The 17,410-nt window shown below is 38.6% G+C and overlaps 1 protein-coding gene and 1 long non-coding RNA gene across 2 annotated transcripts in view; both read left to right on the forward strand.

Moving 5' to 3' along the window:
• ctnna1 (catenin (cadherin-associated protein), alpha 1) overlaps positions 1–17,410 on the forward strand; it is a 111,976-nt gene that overhangs the window by 79,665 nt on the left and 14,901 nt on the right. Inside the window, exons 13-16 of the mRNA XM_026225042.1 lie at positions 1,729–1,880; positions 6,574–6,684; positions 10,603–10,784; positions 13,931–14,036. Of these exons, the coding sequence (XP_026080827.1) occupies positions 1,729–1,880; positions 6,574–6,684; positions 10,603–10,784; positions 13,931–14,036 (551 nt within the window). The remainder of the gene's footprint in view (positions 1–1,728; positions 1,881–6,573; positions 6,685–10,602; positions 10,785–13,930; positions 14,037–17,410) is intronic.
• LOC113057613 (uncharacterized) lies at positions 16,505–17,312 on the forward strand. The gene is made up of 2 exons (XR_003277854.1): positions 16,505–16,790; positions 16,924–17,312. It is a non-coding gene; the product is annotated as an uncharacterized LOC113057613 (long non-coding RNA).

The following is a 17,410-nucleotide window of genomic DNA, read 5'->3' on the forward strand; positions in this document are numbered from 1 at the left end:
TAGTTATGGTTCATTCCTCTGGGACACAGCATAAGATTTTCCTGTTCATTTGTGGACTTTCTCTTGGGAAATGCTGTCATATTTAGTGTACCCTGTTCAGCTTTGTGCTAAATCAAATAGCTGGGCTATATTGGCAAAAAAGAGGATGTTATGTCACTAATGATTGCTTTAATTACTGTTAAAATTCATGCCCCATAAGCCTCAAGGCTCACCGAAAACCTGTTAATGCAAATTCCAAGTATTCACTTCATTTCCAGTGTACATCTTTCTGTTCAATCTCTTTCTGCACCTGTACAGTGCAGTACTAAATTGTGAATGAGAATGAGTATTAATGTAGATGTGTTCGGTGCCTATGGGGAGGGACTATTATTTTATGGCTGGGAGGTGGTGCGTAGCTGGTGGGCCGGTGTTCTGTCGATTTGTCCTACGCTGTCAGATTTTCCTACCTCCCACCAAAACAGTGGGTAGTACAATTCCACAACGAAAATTCTACTGTAAAGTTATGGTTTATTAACGTCTACACCTACCACAACCCTAATCATACCCTTACAGTACTGCAAATACAGTAATTATGTGTTATTCGCGGTTGTAGCTAAAAGGGATACAGTTACAGGAAACCAACAATAAATATTATTTTCTACCAATTAGATTGCGTTTTTATTAAAGTCTACAACTACCCCAGCCCTAAACCTACCCTTACAGTAATGCAGATACATTAAATATCGTTGTTTAGCATGAGACAAAGGACGCGATATTGATGTGCGCGTGCGCAGTAAACCCGCGTAGGAAAATCTGACAGGGTAGGATAAAATGTCAGGACACCGGCTTCAAGAAGTGGTTGAACAAACTGCTATAGATCATGCTGAATCAAGTGAATTAGTCAACCAAATTTGATGAAGGTTTAATCTCAGAGGGTCCAGTCTGATACATATCCCTAGTGCTTGTTCAGCCCAAAATTGAGCATGAAATGCAGCAGAGAAAAGCTAGGGGCAGGAACCATATTCTAACCATGGAAGCTTGTAGTCACCACCCCAATCCAGTTAATTTTTTAAAAAATTTTTTTTTTTTAGAAGTCAGTCTGTTTGTTTTGTTTACGAATTACAATTACAAACTAATTAAAAACGTTTAATTTGGTCCATTAAGCGCAAAAGCTCTAACTGTGGTTTCCAGGCTGGATGGTATTCATATGTGTTGCACATACTTAATGTCATTAAATATCCTCTGGAAATAAATGGCATCCACAAAACACATAGGAAGCAACCCTCAAAAGATCACCGCTTCCCAAAGCCTTTGAATGCAGACAGAGTTTGTGTGCTTTGATGTCTTGCAGCCACCTGTCTTGTGATCGATTCGTTTAAGGGTGCCTCTGGATTAAGTGTACTCATCTGCCGTTCTTGTAGTCAAGTAAAGCCTGAATAAAAGCTGCCTTGAGCAGTCATTAAAATCCAGCAATACATCCACTGCAAATTTCAATGTGTACTTCGCTCTGTTTCAGGCATTCTAAATTATGTGGGGGAAAGTGTCCATTCGATTCAAATCTGATTTGAATTATATATTTCTACAGATGCAGTGTCTCGATTGAATTGCACTTCAGCTCACTCACATTTGCTGAGTTTAAACTGAATTGTTTCCAGTTAAATAAAGTTTTTTTTTTTTTACCTTTTTAGTTTACTGCTAAGTGTTTCTGACCTTGCTGTTTGTCCTTTCTATGTTTGTGTGTGTTTACAGTGATGCCACGTTTCACTGAGCAGATAGAGGCAGCCGTGGAGGCTCTCAGCGCCAACCCAAGCCTGCCAGTGGACGAGAACGAGTTCATTGATGCCTCGCGTCTGGTATATGATGGCGTGAGGGACATCAGGAAGGCAGTGCTTATGATCAGGGTGAGCAGAATTTTTTTAAATAAAATAAATAATCTTTCAAATATGAAAAGATTTACTTAAACTCTCATCCTCAGATGAACTGTAATATTTCTCACATGAAACACTAGTTAGATAGTAGGCAAAAAAACATGTAAGCTGTTGTTTTCCATGCCACAGAAGGGCGGATTAGGATTACAAAAAAAGGACAATAAAAATAGTATGAATGGAAAAGATTAGCTTCGACATTCTGCTTGAGATCCCTTGCATTTCACAGAAGAATGAGCTAAATGTTGAAATATGATTGTGAGTAAGTGACTTTTTTAATGAATTTGTCTATTTTTTTAAAAGAGCAGTTAAACACTTTAACCATGCCACCCACACAGGTCTCCAGTGCACTCTGAATTTTATGACCTTCCATGTGCTTTTTAGCACCTGTATTTTCTCTCTTTATAAGAGCTTGTAATATTGAGGTGAACTCCAATTAGGTACATCAAAACTTGTTCAGAATTAGAGGGAAAAAGATGGCAGGGTTAATTAGTGGTTTGCCCTGAGGATGGATATATATATATATATATATTCAGAATAATACAGCACTTTAACTGAATGAAATAAATCTTTTGAAAAAAAAAACAAAACAAAAAAAACAAAGCATGGTGTGCATGTATGCACTGCCTTATTAGAAACTAATAGTGAATTTGTTTTGGGCAAGTGGTAACCTAATTGAACAGATTTCCCTCTCCACGTGCAATATTACTGGAGCTGTAGTTATCTGAGGGTTAATGGTCTTTCCCTGATCTGAACTGTAACATTGGACAGATGGTTGCTAGCTTGCAGTGAAGCGTTAGCTAACAGTCTGACAATGAGCAGACAACAGTCCACTCCTGCCATGTGGGGAAACGCACAAACCCTAAACACCACTTCGCTGGAACAACTAGGTTAAAGGCATTAATTGAGGCAAATACCATCTTTCGTAGTCCCAGACTAATGAGTTTTCAATTAATTGCGAAGATAATGTACACTGAATCTGAATAATTTACTCATGAGGAAGTGTGTTGGAATGTATTAGTGCCTTTGGTTAAAGCAAAGAGTGCGTTCACGACCCGGATAATGAAGCCGGAGTAGCATTCGATTAAAAGGCCTCTGGGAATTATGTGGCACATACACGCATTAGTATTATTTGCTATTGATAATTGTGATTGCATCATATTTCTTTGCTGCCTTTGTACGTGCATACTTTGTTTGAATACATCTACCAACCATCTCTTTTCAAATGTCAAGGAACGGAATGATTCACATCGACTCGTTTGATGATCTGACTTGTACCAAAATGTTCATTGATAACAGAGACTTTAAATTAGAATAAACACAAAATTAGATGGGGGCTCCATTAAACTGTATTTGCATTATAAAACGTAATTGATTTTTTTTTAGAAAGGGGATTTAATTAGCATTTTCCCCTTTATTTTCAAATCCTAGGAGAACTGTAGTGCCTCATTCATTTTCCACTTCATTCATCCTTCTCTAGTTATCCAGATTGATTCAATGGATAAAACAAAAGGCCCTCTGGCAGGCAGGATCTACTTGTTTGTTTGTGGGTTTAACGTGAGTGTCGAACATGTCCCCAACTTGATCTTTATCTTGTTTTGTTCCTTTCTAAATGTATAGTATTTTTTGAAGCTTCAGGGCCCTTGTTCTGAGACGACTCGTCCGAACCAATAAGAAAGCCACCCAAAGGTCTGGTGATCGCAGGGGTTAGTTAGAGAGCACCATTTTAATACACCCTGCAGACATTGAGATTCATACTTTAATGTTTGAATTTCAAGTTGATTTCCTCAACACGCACGCAAGCCACGTCAAGCTCATACTTTTAGACAGAGCTTGAGCGCTAGCCAATCAGCCACCACTAGTGCCCAGTGGGCATCCACCTCTCCACCACACAGAAAATCCTCGATCGGAAGAGACAAGTGTGTGACTTGCGCTACTTAAGATGGACAGAGTCTTTAACCTCAGTAAGTACTGCACTCGTAGTCCTTGCCGGCCGGCCATCACCTAATATTTGACAGGCAGGCAACTCTCGACTCCTCTGTTGATGGGATGGTACTGGTACTAATGGCCCTTCCGTAACACCGTACCTACACTGCTTCAGGCATCTCAGGCTGTTTATTCAAATGCCTGCTCACTACTGCCCTAGTTTATAGATGTGATACATTCTCTTGAATGGCTAGGTAGATATTTTTGAGCTGTCTGCAGTTCCTTTGCACTTCGCACAAGGTAGATCTACACTAGATTATTACTGATTTATTGGATATAGAAATGTTCAATTCTTAAAACAACAACAAAAAAACATATTGACACCAAACTTTTAAATAATAGTGTGTCTACATGTCTTGTCCATCTCTCTTTCACTGTCTTAAAGTCGTACAATGAATTTATTTTAATTAGTGTTTATTTTACTTTATATTCAAATTCAGGAATAAAAATTTACAAGGCATTTTCACAACTCTGCTAGTAACGTAATCATTTTAAATCCATTTTATGCTCCAGTGTGATTCTCCATTTACAGCAAAACGTATTAATGAAATAAGCCTGGGCACTTATAAACAATCGTCCACACCTTGCTTGACTTTTTTTTGGTTGTATGTTGTTTTGATATCATCTTCAGCAGGCAGTAGGGCTCTGAACTGGTTCAAGGAATGAAAACAAAAACTGGAAACAAACAAAATTTTGACAGGAACAGGTTTGCAAATGCAAAGCTGACGCATTCAACGCATGAAATTCCCGCGCTCAACTGTAAATTCATCATAGGTAAATCGCAATGCATTAGAGCTTATCTGGGGGTAGTTTAAGAGGGATTCAACAGATCACGCGAACCTGCAGCACTTGTGAACGGAGAAAACCAAATAAGACGATACACTTACATAAAAGGAATAGCCTATATTGGCCTTCATGAAATGTATTTAACTTAAATCATTGACAGACTAACAAAACGAAAGAAAAAAAAAGTGCTGAGTTTTCGGTTTATTGTGATGCGATACAAAGTTCACGGAAAGGAAAACGAGACAGAAGAAAATTGTTTTATTTAGCAAAAGCAAAATATGTGTGTTAGGGCTGCTCGATTATGGCAAAAATCATAATCAAGATTATTTTGGTCAGTATTGTAATCACGATTATGATGGGGCCATATGACCAAAACTTTATGGGAGTGTTTGATATGTATTGATATGTATCACTTTTATTAATAATTATAATAATAATAATAATAATAGGCTTTTGTTATTATTATTATTATTATTATTATTATTATTATTATTATTATTATTATTATTATTATTATTATCATCATCACAGGCAAAGAAAATATAAAAAAAAAAGAACATTAATAACCTGTATTTTTTTTATAGGCAAACCGATTTCAGAAAGATAATAATACAGAGGAATGCAGGAACAGAAACGTTTAGATATCGATTCTGCTCGGAGTGAACAGATTTTTTACTTTTTTTCAAGCCCTGGCAGGCAGAGTTTTGAAATTCTTGAGGGGTCTATTATTGGAGCAGCTGCATCTTGAGCCAGTCAGAATCTCCTCATAAATGGATTGTACAGACAGTCAGATAAGCAGGACTTGCAGCAGTGGCGAAATAATACATCCGTATCTTCTCACATCTCGTCCTTTCTCCTATCAAGCTGAAATGCATTTTCTTGTCAGTGAGGGTTCTTCCCCCGTCACCCTCCCCATTCTCCACCATTTCCCTCTGCAAACAGGTTCCTCTGCTCACAAGTGCATGCTAATAGAGCAGCAGTGTTATAAGAGGCATGTTTGGCATTCAGTGCAGGGATTAGAGAAAGAGAGTTAGTTTAGTTCAGTACAGGGGAAATGTGATGTACCCACTGCATCAGTGTGCCAGATCATTCTGTCGCTCTTTACAGCAGGCAAGTAAATATGTTTTACCGTTTAACCTTCCACCATTACATTTTCACTCTAAAAATACATAGGGGGGTGTGTGTGCGCATGTGTGCGTGTGTGCGCGTGTGTGTGTGTGTGTGTATATATATATATATATATATATATATATATATATATATGCGCGCTTGGGTCACTTGAGGCAAATTTGCTAGTACTGAGTAGCATCACTGCTATCATTTAGAAATTGTAACATTTTGTTTATTTTTTGTGTATTTCACCATTCTAATTTTCAAAAAAAAATTTGAGAGAGAGAGAGGTATTAGAGAAGACCAGAAAAAATGTGTAGCACCATAGCTAAATATATCGGAGCACATGTATTTACCAGTTGACAATAATGGGCAGCATTTCTTTGTTTTACATATGCATTTAACATTTCTACTTTCACATGGAAAACTACTAATTTAATATAGAACAAACTGATGTGATGTAATTTCAAACAACATCAGGCAAAAATAGTGGAGTTCATTCTGGGAGTTTGAAATGCCTTACCTACGTGAACAGTCAAGAAGAATAGCAAAGTGCGCAGAACATATTCACTTACTAAATGCCCTTCCAGTAGTGTGAATGTTGTCAGGATATTTACAGTTTACCACTGCAAAGGTATTTCATATTACTTTTTAACTCAATGAAAAATAACTATATATATTGGGGCCTTAAACTTCTGCCAAAGTTCATAAGTTACTTGAGTTGTTAAAAGAGCTTGCTAATGCTTTCTATATCTCTCACCACCCTTACGTTTCTTCTCCCCCACAGACCCCAGAGGAACTGGACGACTCAGACTTTGAGACAGAAGACTTTGATTCTCGTAGCAGGACCAGTGTACAGACAGAAGATGATCAGCTCATTGCCGGACAGAGTGCTCGGGTAAGAGTTAGGGCTTTTGTAGTTCACATCAGAGCTTTTGGATTCATGGCTTGCCAGTTTATGGAGCCACTTAATGAATGTTGAAAGGTGTCAAAATCAATCTTAAAATTACGAGATAATCAGTTTCGTTTGTTGATGCTTGTATGGAATCGGTCTAGGGACACCATAATTTCCATCTTATTCAGTGTTTCTATAATAAAACTTTAACACAGTCTATTAAAAGATTCAAAGACAGCGTTGGGAAATTCTAAACGCCCTATTCACATTTGCAGCATCATGGTCAAATCAACGTTTGCTTCTCTGTTTAGCTCTAATAGCACAGGAACTCTGAATCTGTGTTTTTAAGATTCTGTACTGATTTTGTGTCAGTAGCACTCCTGATGTTGCCACCAGCGAAACAGACATCAAACCTCGCCCCCTCTCTACCTCCATTCCTCCTCTCTCTCTCTCTTTCTCTCTCTCTCCCTTCACATCCTCCTCTGTTGCCTTGGTAATGCTTATGAAAATGTATCCCTTCATAGCTGGAAGGAACAGTGAAAATGTGTGTTTAAAAAAAAAAACTATCTATATACAGGTCCTTCTCAAAAAATTTGCATATTGTGATAAAGTTCATTATTTTCCATAATGAAATGATAAAAATTACACTTTCATATATTTTAGATTCATTGCACACCAACTGAAATATTTCAGGTCTTTTATTGTTTTAATACTGATGATTTTGGCATGCAGCTCATGAAAACCCAAAATTCCTATCTCAAAAAATTAGCATATCATGAAAAGGTTCTCTAAACGAGCTATTAACCTAATCATCTGAATCAACTAATTAACTCTAAACACCTGCAAAAGATTCCTGAGGCTTTTAAAAACTCCCAGCCTGGTTCATTACTCAAAACCGCAATCATGGGTAAGACTGCCGACCTGACTGCTGTCCAGAAGGCCATCATTGACACCCTCAAGCGAGAGGGTAAGACACAGAAAGAAATTTCTGAACGAATAGGCTGTTCCCAGAGTGCTGTATCAAGGCACCTCAGTGGGAAGTCTGTGGGAAGGAAAAAGTGTGTCAAAAAACGCTGCACAACGAGAAGAGGTGACCGGACCCTGAGGAAGATTGTGGAGAAGGACCGATTCCAGACCTTGGGGGACCTGCGGAAGCAGTGGACTGAGTCTGGAGTAGAAACATCCAGAGCCACTGTGTGCAGTGTGCAGGAAATGGGCTACAGGTGCCACATTCCCCAGGTCAAGCCACTTTTGAACCAGAAACAGCACAAATTTTGGACAAATTTTGCATGCCATCCGGAAATCAAGGTGCCAGAGTCTGGAGGAAGACTGGGGAGAAGGAAATGCCAAAATGCCTGAAGTCCAGTGTCAAGTACCCACAGTCAGTCATGGTCTGGGGTGCCATGTCAGCTGCTGGTGTTGGTCCACTGTGTTTTATCAAGGGCAGGGTCAATGCAGCTAGCTATCAGGAGATTTTGGAGCACTTCATGCTTCCATCTGCTGAAAAGCTTTCTGGAGATGAAGATTTCGTTTTTCAGAATGACCTGGCACCTGCTCACAGTGCCAAAACCACTGGTAAATGGTTTTCTGACCATGGTATTACTGTGTTCAATTGGCCTGCCAACTCTCCTGACCTGAACCCCATAGAGAATCTGTGGGATATTGTGAAGAGACGCAAGACCCAACACTCAGGATGAGCTTAAGGCCGCTATCGAAGCATGCTGGGCCTCCATAACACCTCAGCAGTGCCACAGGCTGATTGCCCCCATGCCACGCTGCATTGAAGCAGTCATTTCTGCAAAAGGATTCCCGATCAAGTATTGAGTGCATAACTGAACACAATTATTTGAAGGTTGACTTTTTTTGTATTAAAAACACTTTTCTTTTATTGGTCGGATGAAATATGCTAATTTTTTGAGACAGGCATTTTGGGTTTTCATGAGCTGTATGCCAAAATCATCAGTATTAAAACAATAAAAGACCTGAAATATTTAAGTTGGTGTGCAATGAATCTAAAATATATGAAAGTTTAATTTTTATCATTACATTATGGAAAATAATGAACTTTATCACAATAGGCAAATTTTTTGAGAAGGACCTGTATATGTATAATAATTGTAGTACTTTGGATATATTGTCGAGTCCACAACTGTTGTGGTGGCAGACACTGCAGATGATTGGCACCCTGTTTTCCTTTTTAAATTCAGGGTAACGGGAACCAAGTTCTGTTAGGGGATCTTGATAGTAAGAGTGCTGTCTTTTTCTGTGAGCACGTCTTTTGAGTTTTTGATAACAATTTGTGTGACAGCACTAATGGAAAGTAGTATGTGGCCCCAACAATTTTCTTTCTTTTTTTTATGAATGCATTAAAAAAATTAGCATTTTCTTTTGTCAGTAAGAATTGTTCCTGGTCATGTAAGGCTGTCATCTATTCATATTTACATCCGTTGTGTCGATCGCATTTTCTTTGTTCCCCATGCTCGCACAAATATAATTACAGATCTCCCACCCTCCTTTTCCATGGTAATGTGAGCATGTTGATGAAAACTAAAAAAGTAACGAAAAAATATTCAGCTCTAATCATCTAGGGGATGGCATATGAGACTTATAGAGCTCAAGACTTGAACAGACAGCTCTGGTTAAAGATAAAAGCACTGCAGAAGACTTCCATTTTCCATTTAAACTTGTTGCTGGGGAAGTGAGTAGAATTTTTGTTTAGAGAGCTGTAGAAAACGGGGCAGTGGAGGTTTTGCTTGAGTTAGAATGTGATTATATAAGTCTGTAATCACTGTCCAGCCTCCTTTTCCACCCCCTCAGAGGCTTTTGATTTAGTCCTCAGTTCCAGTGGGAATCCCAGTCACTCAGCTAATGCACTAATGTGTGCCACGTGTGTGCCGGTGCTCCAAATTTCAAGAGAAAATTTAGTTTATAAGGCCCAAAAATGTAATTCTTATTGAGAACTTGCCAGAAAGGTTTATCTCAATTAGGGCAGTTAGATTATTTTTTTTTTTTTTTCATACATTGAGCATGTCCTAACCAGGTGTGACACAGAAAACCTAAAATTTCTATTGACATTTTTTTATTATTATTATTTATTACTATGATGCCAAAACTTGAATTTTCAGCAGCCATTACTCCAGTCATCCAGAAATTATTGTAATATTCTGATTTGGTGCTCGAGAAACATTCTTATTAGTGTTGAAAACAGTTGTACTGCTCTAAAAGTTCTGAACAGAGAGTGTGTGTGTGTGTGTGTTAGCAGCACAAGGTTGTGGGTTCGAATCCCAAGGACCACAGTTTAGGTTATATATATGAATTTACATTTATTCATGTAGAATATTTTTTTTTAATAAATGTATTCATTTATTAATTATATATATATATATATATATATATATATATATATATATATATACACACACACACACACACACACCTACCTTTATCGTGTTATTTAAAGAAAATGATGTATTATCAGGTTACCATGATCTTTTTCTGTTATCTTTGATGTGCTGTTTGCAGTATCACATTCCACTGGCCTCCTCATTAGAGTTTGTAGGGCTATTGAGGCTGCAGAAAGCATTGCTCAGCAAAGTTTGGAAAGGATGTGAACCTTTTACAGAATTAGAGGAATGTTTCATAGCCCATACGCCACCAGCCAAAGCGCTAAAATCTCTCCTGCTCTCCTGGCCTGGACTGGTCATGCAAGAAATGAGAGCGAGAAAGAGATTGAGAGAAGGAAAAAGGAAGGTGCAAGAGAGAAGCAAAGAAAGAAGCGGGAATATGGATAGAACATCAATTTTCTATTTCAATTGCAAATCCTATGACATCTCTTTTCCTCATTAACAGTCGTAGATCAGCGAATCATGAGCAGATTTATGTACGGTTTGTTATATATGGGCTTTTCTGTGGAATTGGCAGGCCATCATGGCTCAGCTACCCCAGGAGCAGAAGGCGAAGATTGCCGAGCAGGTGGCCAGTTTCCAGGAGGAGAAGAGCAAGCTGGACGCCGAGGTATCCAAGTGGGATGACAGCGGAAATGACATCATTGTTTTGGCCAAGCAAATGTGCATGATCATGATGGAGATGACAGACTTCACCAGGTGAGTGTAAATTACTCTCTTCCCTGCTCGAATGCCTGTCAAAGACCACACAAACACACACATCTCTTTTAGACTCAACTCAATAGACCTCTCTGGCCATGCACTACTGCTCTGATTTCACTGCGTCCCGGCTCAGTGCTTCAGCTTTATATTGGTTTGTATGGCAGTTTGCATTGGCAATGAAATGTGCAAAAACCTTTTTAGAGGAAAATCTTTTCCAATATTGAAAGAGAGACTGGTGAAAGTTTTTTTTTTTTTTTTTTTTTTTTTTTATTTTTTAATACCTAATTTCCACTGTCATAAATAAATTGGCCATCAATTAGTAAGGTTGAATATTAACTCAATCAAGCACTTGGTTCAATCATGTGGAACCTTTTTCCCTTCTCAGTGGAAGCAAATGAGCTATGGATTTTTTTTTGGTGGGGGCGCTTTTTACCTGCCTCATTTGCTTGCCTCATTGACATTACATCATAAGTGATCCCAAAAGAAATGGTTTGAAAGGGAAAGAAATCTTTTAACCTCTTTATTTGATTTAAAAACAACAAAGGGCAGGAGCTGCAGCGCAAGAAAAGATCACCTGAATTCTTTCCCTGTATGATGACAGATTCGGTGAAAGGGCCATTTTAGGTGTGACAAAGCATTCATGGGCTGCTCACCTGAGAGTGACTGACATCTGCTCTCCCAGAGGACACTGTGTGTGTGTAAGAGAGCTACAGAGAGACAAAGATAGAAAATGTCTTGGTCTATTGCTTCTCCCTGCCTATGCTAACCATGACCCGTTTTTAAAGTGGATCATGCTGAGGACACAGTTGCACACATAGTAATGACTGTAGGATGGCTGTCACTCAGCCTTATCTCAAGAATAGGTTTGCTGCTTTCTCCTCTTCAGGAACAAGTCTCCATTCCTCCCCAGTGCAGTGAACAGTTAAATACTGATTTGTCAAATATTTGTTTAGATTTTGTTTGTTGGATTTTGTTTAAAATGTTGATTTCTAAAAAAAAAAAATAAAAAAAAAACTTTGTTACGTGTACACTTACATAACTATATATATATTTAAACTTGCATAACAAATTTATTACTATTAATATATATAAAAAATATACATGTGGAAATATACACACACAAATGTCTGGTTTGCTATCCTTGTGGGGATTCGCCATAGGCGTAATTGTTTTTATACAGTATAAAGTAAACTGTGTTTTTATTCCCCTACCCCTTACAGAAAACATGTTTAGATTAAAAAAGAGAAAACTTCTATATGATTTATAAGTTTGTTTCCCTGTGGGGACCTCAATTTAACTGATAAACTGACTGTTTTCTATTGTGCTCTTGCTTTGTCAGCACGTCTTTCCTGGTTAACACTGTAAAGCTGCTTTGACTCTATCTGTAATGTATAAAGCGCTATACAAATAAAGGCGACTTGACTTGTCTTAGTCCCCATGAGTCTGTGTGCTTTCAAGTTTAAGTCCCCACCAGAATAGAAAAACAAGACCACACACACATATTGGAACCATACAGAATGGAGCTAGACGAACAGGTGTTTATATTTTAGTTCACAAAGGTTCCTGTGCCAAAACACACAGGCTTAACTAATCAAGTGTTATTTTTCATTAAAATCGTATATATATATATTATGTTCATTAATGTTCATTAACTTTTTATTTGTGCCCTAAACGTGTCTCTTGGCTGTTTTGTGTAATAGGCTTGAGAATGATATTGTTTCTGTTGAAGGTGACACTCATACCTCTTGTTGAAGGCCCCGAGAAATCTGTCATCGTCTCAAATAAAATGCAACAAGGATGCGGTACATCTGTCAGTGTGGTTTGACAGATTTGGTGGCATTTGCATGAAAAATGGTAATTAGTGCTGATGTGTCACCTGCAGATTTGTGCTGAGTGAAGGTCTTGGCAAGTCAATTCAGTTCACGCAAAATTATTGCCCCTTGACCTTGAATGGGAACACAGTCCCATGAAGGTTAATGCTATAAAGTAGGAGCTGATTCGCCTTTATCCAGCCTCAATATCTGCAGAGAAGTGGCGTGCCACTGATTCTGCTTATGTCCCTTTCTGCTCATGAATAAAGGATGCATTGCTGGGATTCGTGTCACATATTTTGGAGCCACCTGTCTGTGCATGCTGTGGCCCAGTGCTTGAGCAGTTGAAACAAACAAAAATGCACTACCCTTCATCTGGAACCAGTATCAGTGGCTAATTCATGGGCATACACATGACAGTCACAGTGGCCACACTCTTACCTAAGGCGGGTTACGTGTGGACCACCACCACCAAAGCGACATCAAAATAACCTGTCCTTTGTGTTTCGGAGTGATAGAAGTGTTGGTTGCTCTTTGTGGGGTGCATTTTCTTTTTAAGACAGTGCCTCTAGTGAATTCCTGCGACTGTTTTGATGGATGCAGTGCTGCCAGGAGGACCCTGTCTGAACGGTATAGAAAGAGAGAGAGAGTAATAGAGAGGGGTGAGTGTAGAGGAAGAGCAAAAACACAAAATTCCATCTGTTGTGGGTTGGATTGTTCAGTTTAGCCCGAAGAGAGCGGCTTTGAATCCAGGTTGTGCCACTTGCCAACTGTGCCCTGCAGTCCCTTGTGAGCACACAGAACTGGCAAATGACTGGCTGGATCGTAACCGGGGAGTTGCAGAGGGGTGGGCTGAGATGGGATGCTAGGATGGATGAGGCCAGAACTATTAAATGAACTGACGTGGCAGTGACCCCAGGAAGCTGACCAGATATCACAGAAGTGGGTGGGAGCTGCTGCTAACTCACACCATCTGTCTGTCTATGCATATCTTGTTCATTGGTACCCCCCACAAATTCTTCAAGCTACTAGTGAATGGAAGTATGTTGGAGAGAGATGTTCTCCTTAATGAGATTAATCAGTTGGAAGCGAATTTATCTCATCTTGCCCAAAAAGCCCTGTTCACGCTGCGCTGTGTTCCTGTGAGTGTGAAGCTGTGAAACAAGAGTCTGTTTTTCATCAACCTTGTCAGTGTGACCAGCCATTCTTATCTGTTGAATGTGTTGACATCTTGACATGTATCATCCATGCTCACACATACTCACTAGCACGTCACATGAGACTGCACACAGAACAGTAACTGTGAATAAAACTGATGTTATTTTTTCCCAGGGGGAAAGGACCACTCAAAAACACCTCTGATGTGATCAGTGCTGCCAAGAAGATTGCTGAAGCCGGATCAAGGATGGACAAGCTGGGCCGCGCTATTGCGGATCAAGTAAGATGAACTCAAGTCTGTTTTGCAGGAAAAATACATCTCTCCTGTTGGTGAATTGTCCATGCACTTGTGATTCATTTAAAGATCTTAATCCTTATGAAGCACTCCAGTGAAACCCAAGTGAAGTGCATGATTTATCTCTCAGCCAACTCCTATCCCTTGCTTTTTCCCAGCACTTTTTCGAAAATTGCGCCCGAGACTCTGATGCAACACTAAATTCATTCCCCATAGTCTGACATAGGGCTGTCACAATATCAAATTTAGCTGGACGATAAATTGTCCAAAAAATTATCGCGATAAACAATAATATTGTCATTCTAAGACCAGTTTCAACTAATATAATGATAATGGCATAATAAGGCAGGTACACCTTTTCAAAGATCAATAAACTTTAATTTTATTTTATGGCAGATTCAGAGCAAGAAATACCAACATGTTGACTTCGTGTGGCTTAAATTTTTTTAATTTTGCATGTTATATTATGTTTATATGCCAGGAAGGGATGCTCATATTGACCGTTTAACCTTTAACCAAAAGTAAACATTTTGACCCTTGAAGGGGCCGTTCACATCACGTCTTTTTGTGCTCAAGTTCGTTATTTCAAATGCGGTATGCGCGATCATAATGGAAGCGACGCGCTCATTTTTTCCAGGCACGTCCGCAGCGCATAGAGTTAAAAAAACCACTATAACTATATAATATATATATATATAAATAAAGCAGTAGTGCAAGTACAATGCAATATCACTTGAGATGCATACATCCGCAAGCAAATGAATGGCGCTTCTCCCAAAGCTCTAGCGATTAGCGATTTATTCCCGGGACATCTCTGCCATCGGAGAAGGTGTTTTCTGCTGCAGGCTGTCCACCGGCTGCGCGCCAGACTAACCCCACATCATGACTTGTTTAATTTTTTTAATAAAAATTGAAAAAATTAATTATCGCGGCCGGAAAAATTATCAGCTCTTTTTTTTTTTATCGTGCGATTAATTGATTTATCGACTATAGTTACAGGCCTACAGTATATCGCGACACCCCTAGTCTGACACTTGTTTCCCAGGAAAGCTACTCTCATTATTGAAGCAGAGTGAAAATGACAGGTTCACAGGCTTTGTGAAAATATGGGAACCTTCCACAGTAAACATCAAACTAGTGTATGTGCTGCAAGGGTTCTATCAGATTTTCTTGTCTTCTCAATAGCGCTGTTGAATGAGATATTGAGCTCCAGAAGGGGGGTTTGCATGGCAGAATCATCACCCATCACTCATCCCTCCATGAAGGCTTCTCTCAGTTTGTCATTTAATTAAAAGAGTGCATCAGGCTGTGCTAACATCACCATGCAGCATGCAGACTACCAGTTTGATGTTTCAATAGCACTCATAGTGTGTGTTTTTAAGAACTACAAGACATTTTTCCACTTTGCACTACGTTAAGCTAAAGGGTTAGCAGCGAGAACTTGTGAAGCTCAGGGTCATGCTAGATGTTAATTTCTTTAGTTTGTGCATTTGCAAGCACGTTTTGCACAGTGCAGCACCCAGGGAGGGAATGTAAAGATACGCGGTGCTATCCTATTTGCTGCATGGTTATGGCTGTTAATTAGCCATGCCTGTGAATGTCTGCAGTATGCTTTCAAAAAGATTCCTTTAACATAAACTTGCATAATAAGCAGCCTTCATATAAACCAAAGCTTTGCACTTTTGATATTTTATTTAGATTGCACTTTGATCCGATGTGAAGCAGCTTCACTTTTCAAGTCTGTAGTAATGCTACCTGCACTGACACAATTGGAGAGGAATACTAAATGTCCAGTTCAGAGATGGTGAGAGCTTTCATAGACAGCCACGTCCTGCCATGTCTTTGATGTTGCTTATCCAGTGCCATGAATACAATGATATCCCCCGCAGAAAACAGATGGGTACTGTGCAGGTGCTTGTGCATGTGTCTGTGGATGTTTGCTTATCTTATGACACACAAATGAAAATGCATTGCTTTGTTAATGGTGTCCATTTTACTGAACCTACCAATTTGTTGAGAAATGGTATTGGTTTACACGTAGGACACTTTTAAAATTTACATTGCCACATGTGCTAATGTCAGATGTGATAAGAATTCACTAGTCATGTTTACATTTAATAATAGTATTTTTCGTTTTGTATTTTTTTTTTTTTTTTGAGGTTTAATTATATAATTGAATTTAATATTGTAATAGTAAAAATAATTAGTAAAAAATAAATTGTATTGCTGCTGTTATTACTACTAATACAGTTTTTTTAACAGTTTTTATTATATAATGTTGTATTTGAATATTTGAATATATAATTTAACAATAGTGATTAAACTTATTATTATTATTATTATTATTATTATTATTATTATTATTATTATTATTATTATTATTATTATTATTATTATTAAATGTCAGTTTAGCTTTTTATTGCATATTTGTGAAATAAGCTTGTCTTCATCTCTCTACACCTGTCTCAAAAACAGACAGTGGTTGGATAAATTAATTTTGTATGCTGTGTGAGTGTAGGGATTGCTGTATGCATTATTAACAAGTGCATTGGTTGTGGGAAGAAATGTATCTGTCCGAGTGCGACCCCTGCTTTTAGACAGGTGTGAGCAACTCCAGACAGTCAGCCCAGCCCAGGTCAGTCCGAATGCTACCCCCTCCTCTTGCCCTGCCTTCAAATAGAGGAATTGAGGGCAGTAGGTGAAGAAAACGTGAAAGGAATGAGGGATGGAAAGCCCCAAGTGAGACTTAAATCCATTAAGTGTGATTCGTCTTTAATTAGTGGTGTAATTACCAGGTGGCAACTTTACTTTTTTATACATATATATATATGCCAAACTATATTCAGACTACTCCTTATACCTTCTTGTGCAGATGAGGCTGCCAGAGGCCAACTGCCGAAAAATGAACAAAGGGAAGCAGTTCCTTATACAGAAGGATGAATCATCAGATTCAGAGGAGCCTGCAGAGGGATGGAAAGCAAATAATCATGGCACTCCTCCCCCTACTCTCTGTCCTCCTTGCTCTCTTTGTCATATCAAAGCCCTGCCACAGAATACACAGCAGTGGGCTATAGCATCACTCCTGACTGCTCGTCTAGTTTGTCATGTCATGTACTTTTGTTACATCTGAGATTGCCAACAGACATCACAACAGAGCCGCTATGTGTTGATGGGCCAAAAATATCAGTGAAAGTTGAATATGCCAAAAAATAACATTCTTTAGAAACCTGGTACAAATATGATGATGCAGAGTAAAAAAAACAAAAACACGATCAAATAATTATTTGTATTGCATAATTCTTTTAGCCGGCCCAAATGCATCATAGCAGCAAGCTTGATAACTTAAACTTAACTAATCA

The sequence above is a fragment of the Carassius auratus genome, chromosome 39, assembly GCF_003368295.1.
Source record: "Carassius auratus strain Wakin chromosome 39, ASM336829v1, whole genome shotgun sequence".
Taxonomy (NCBI): Eukaryota; Metazoa; Chordata; class Actinopteri; order Cypriniformes; family Cyprinidae; genus Carassius; species Carassius auratus.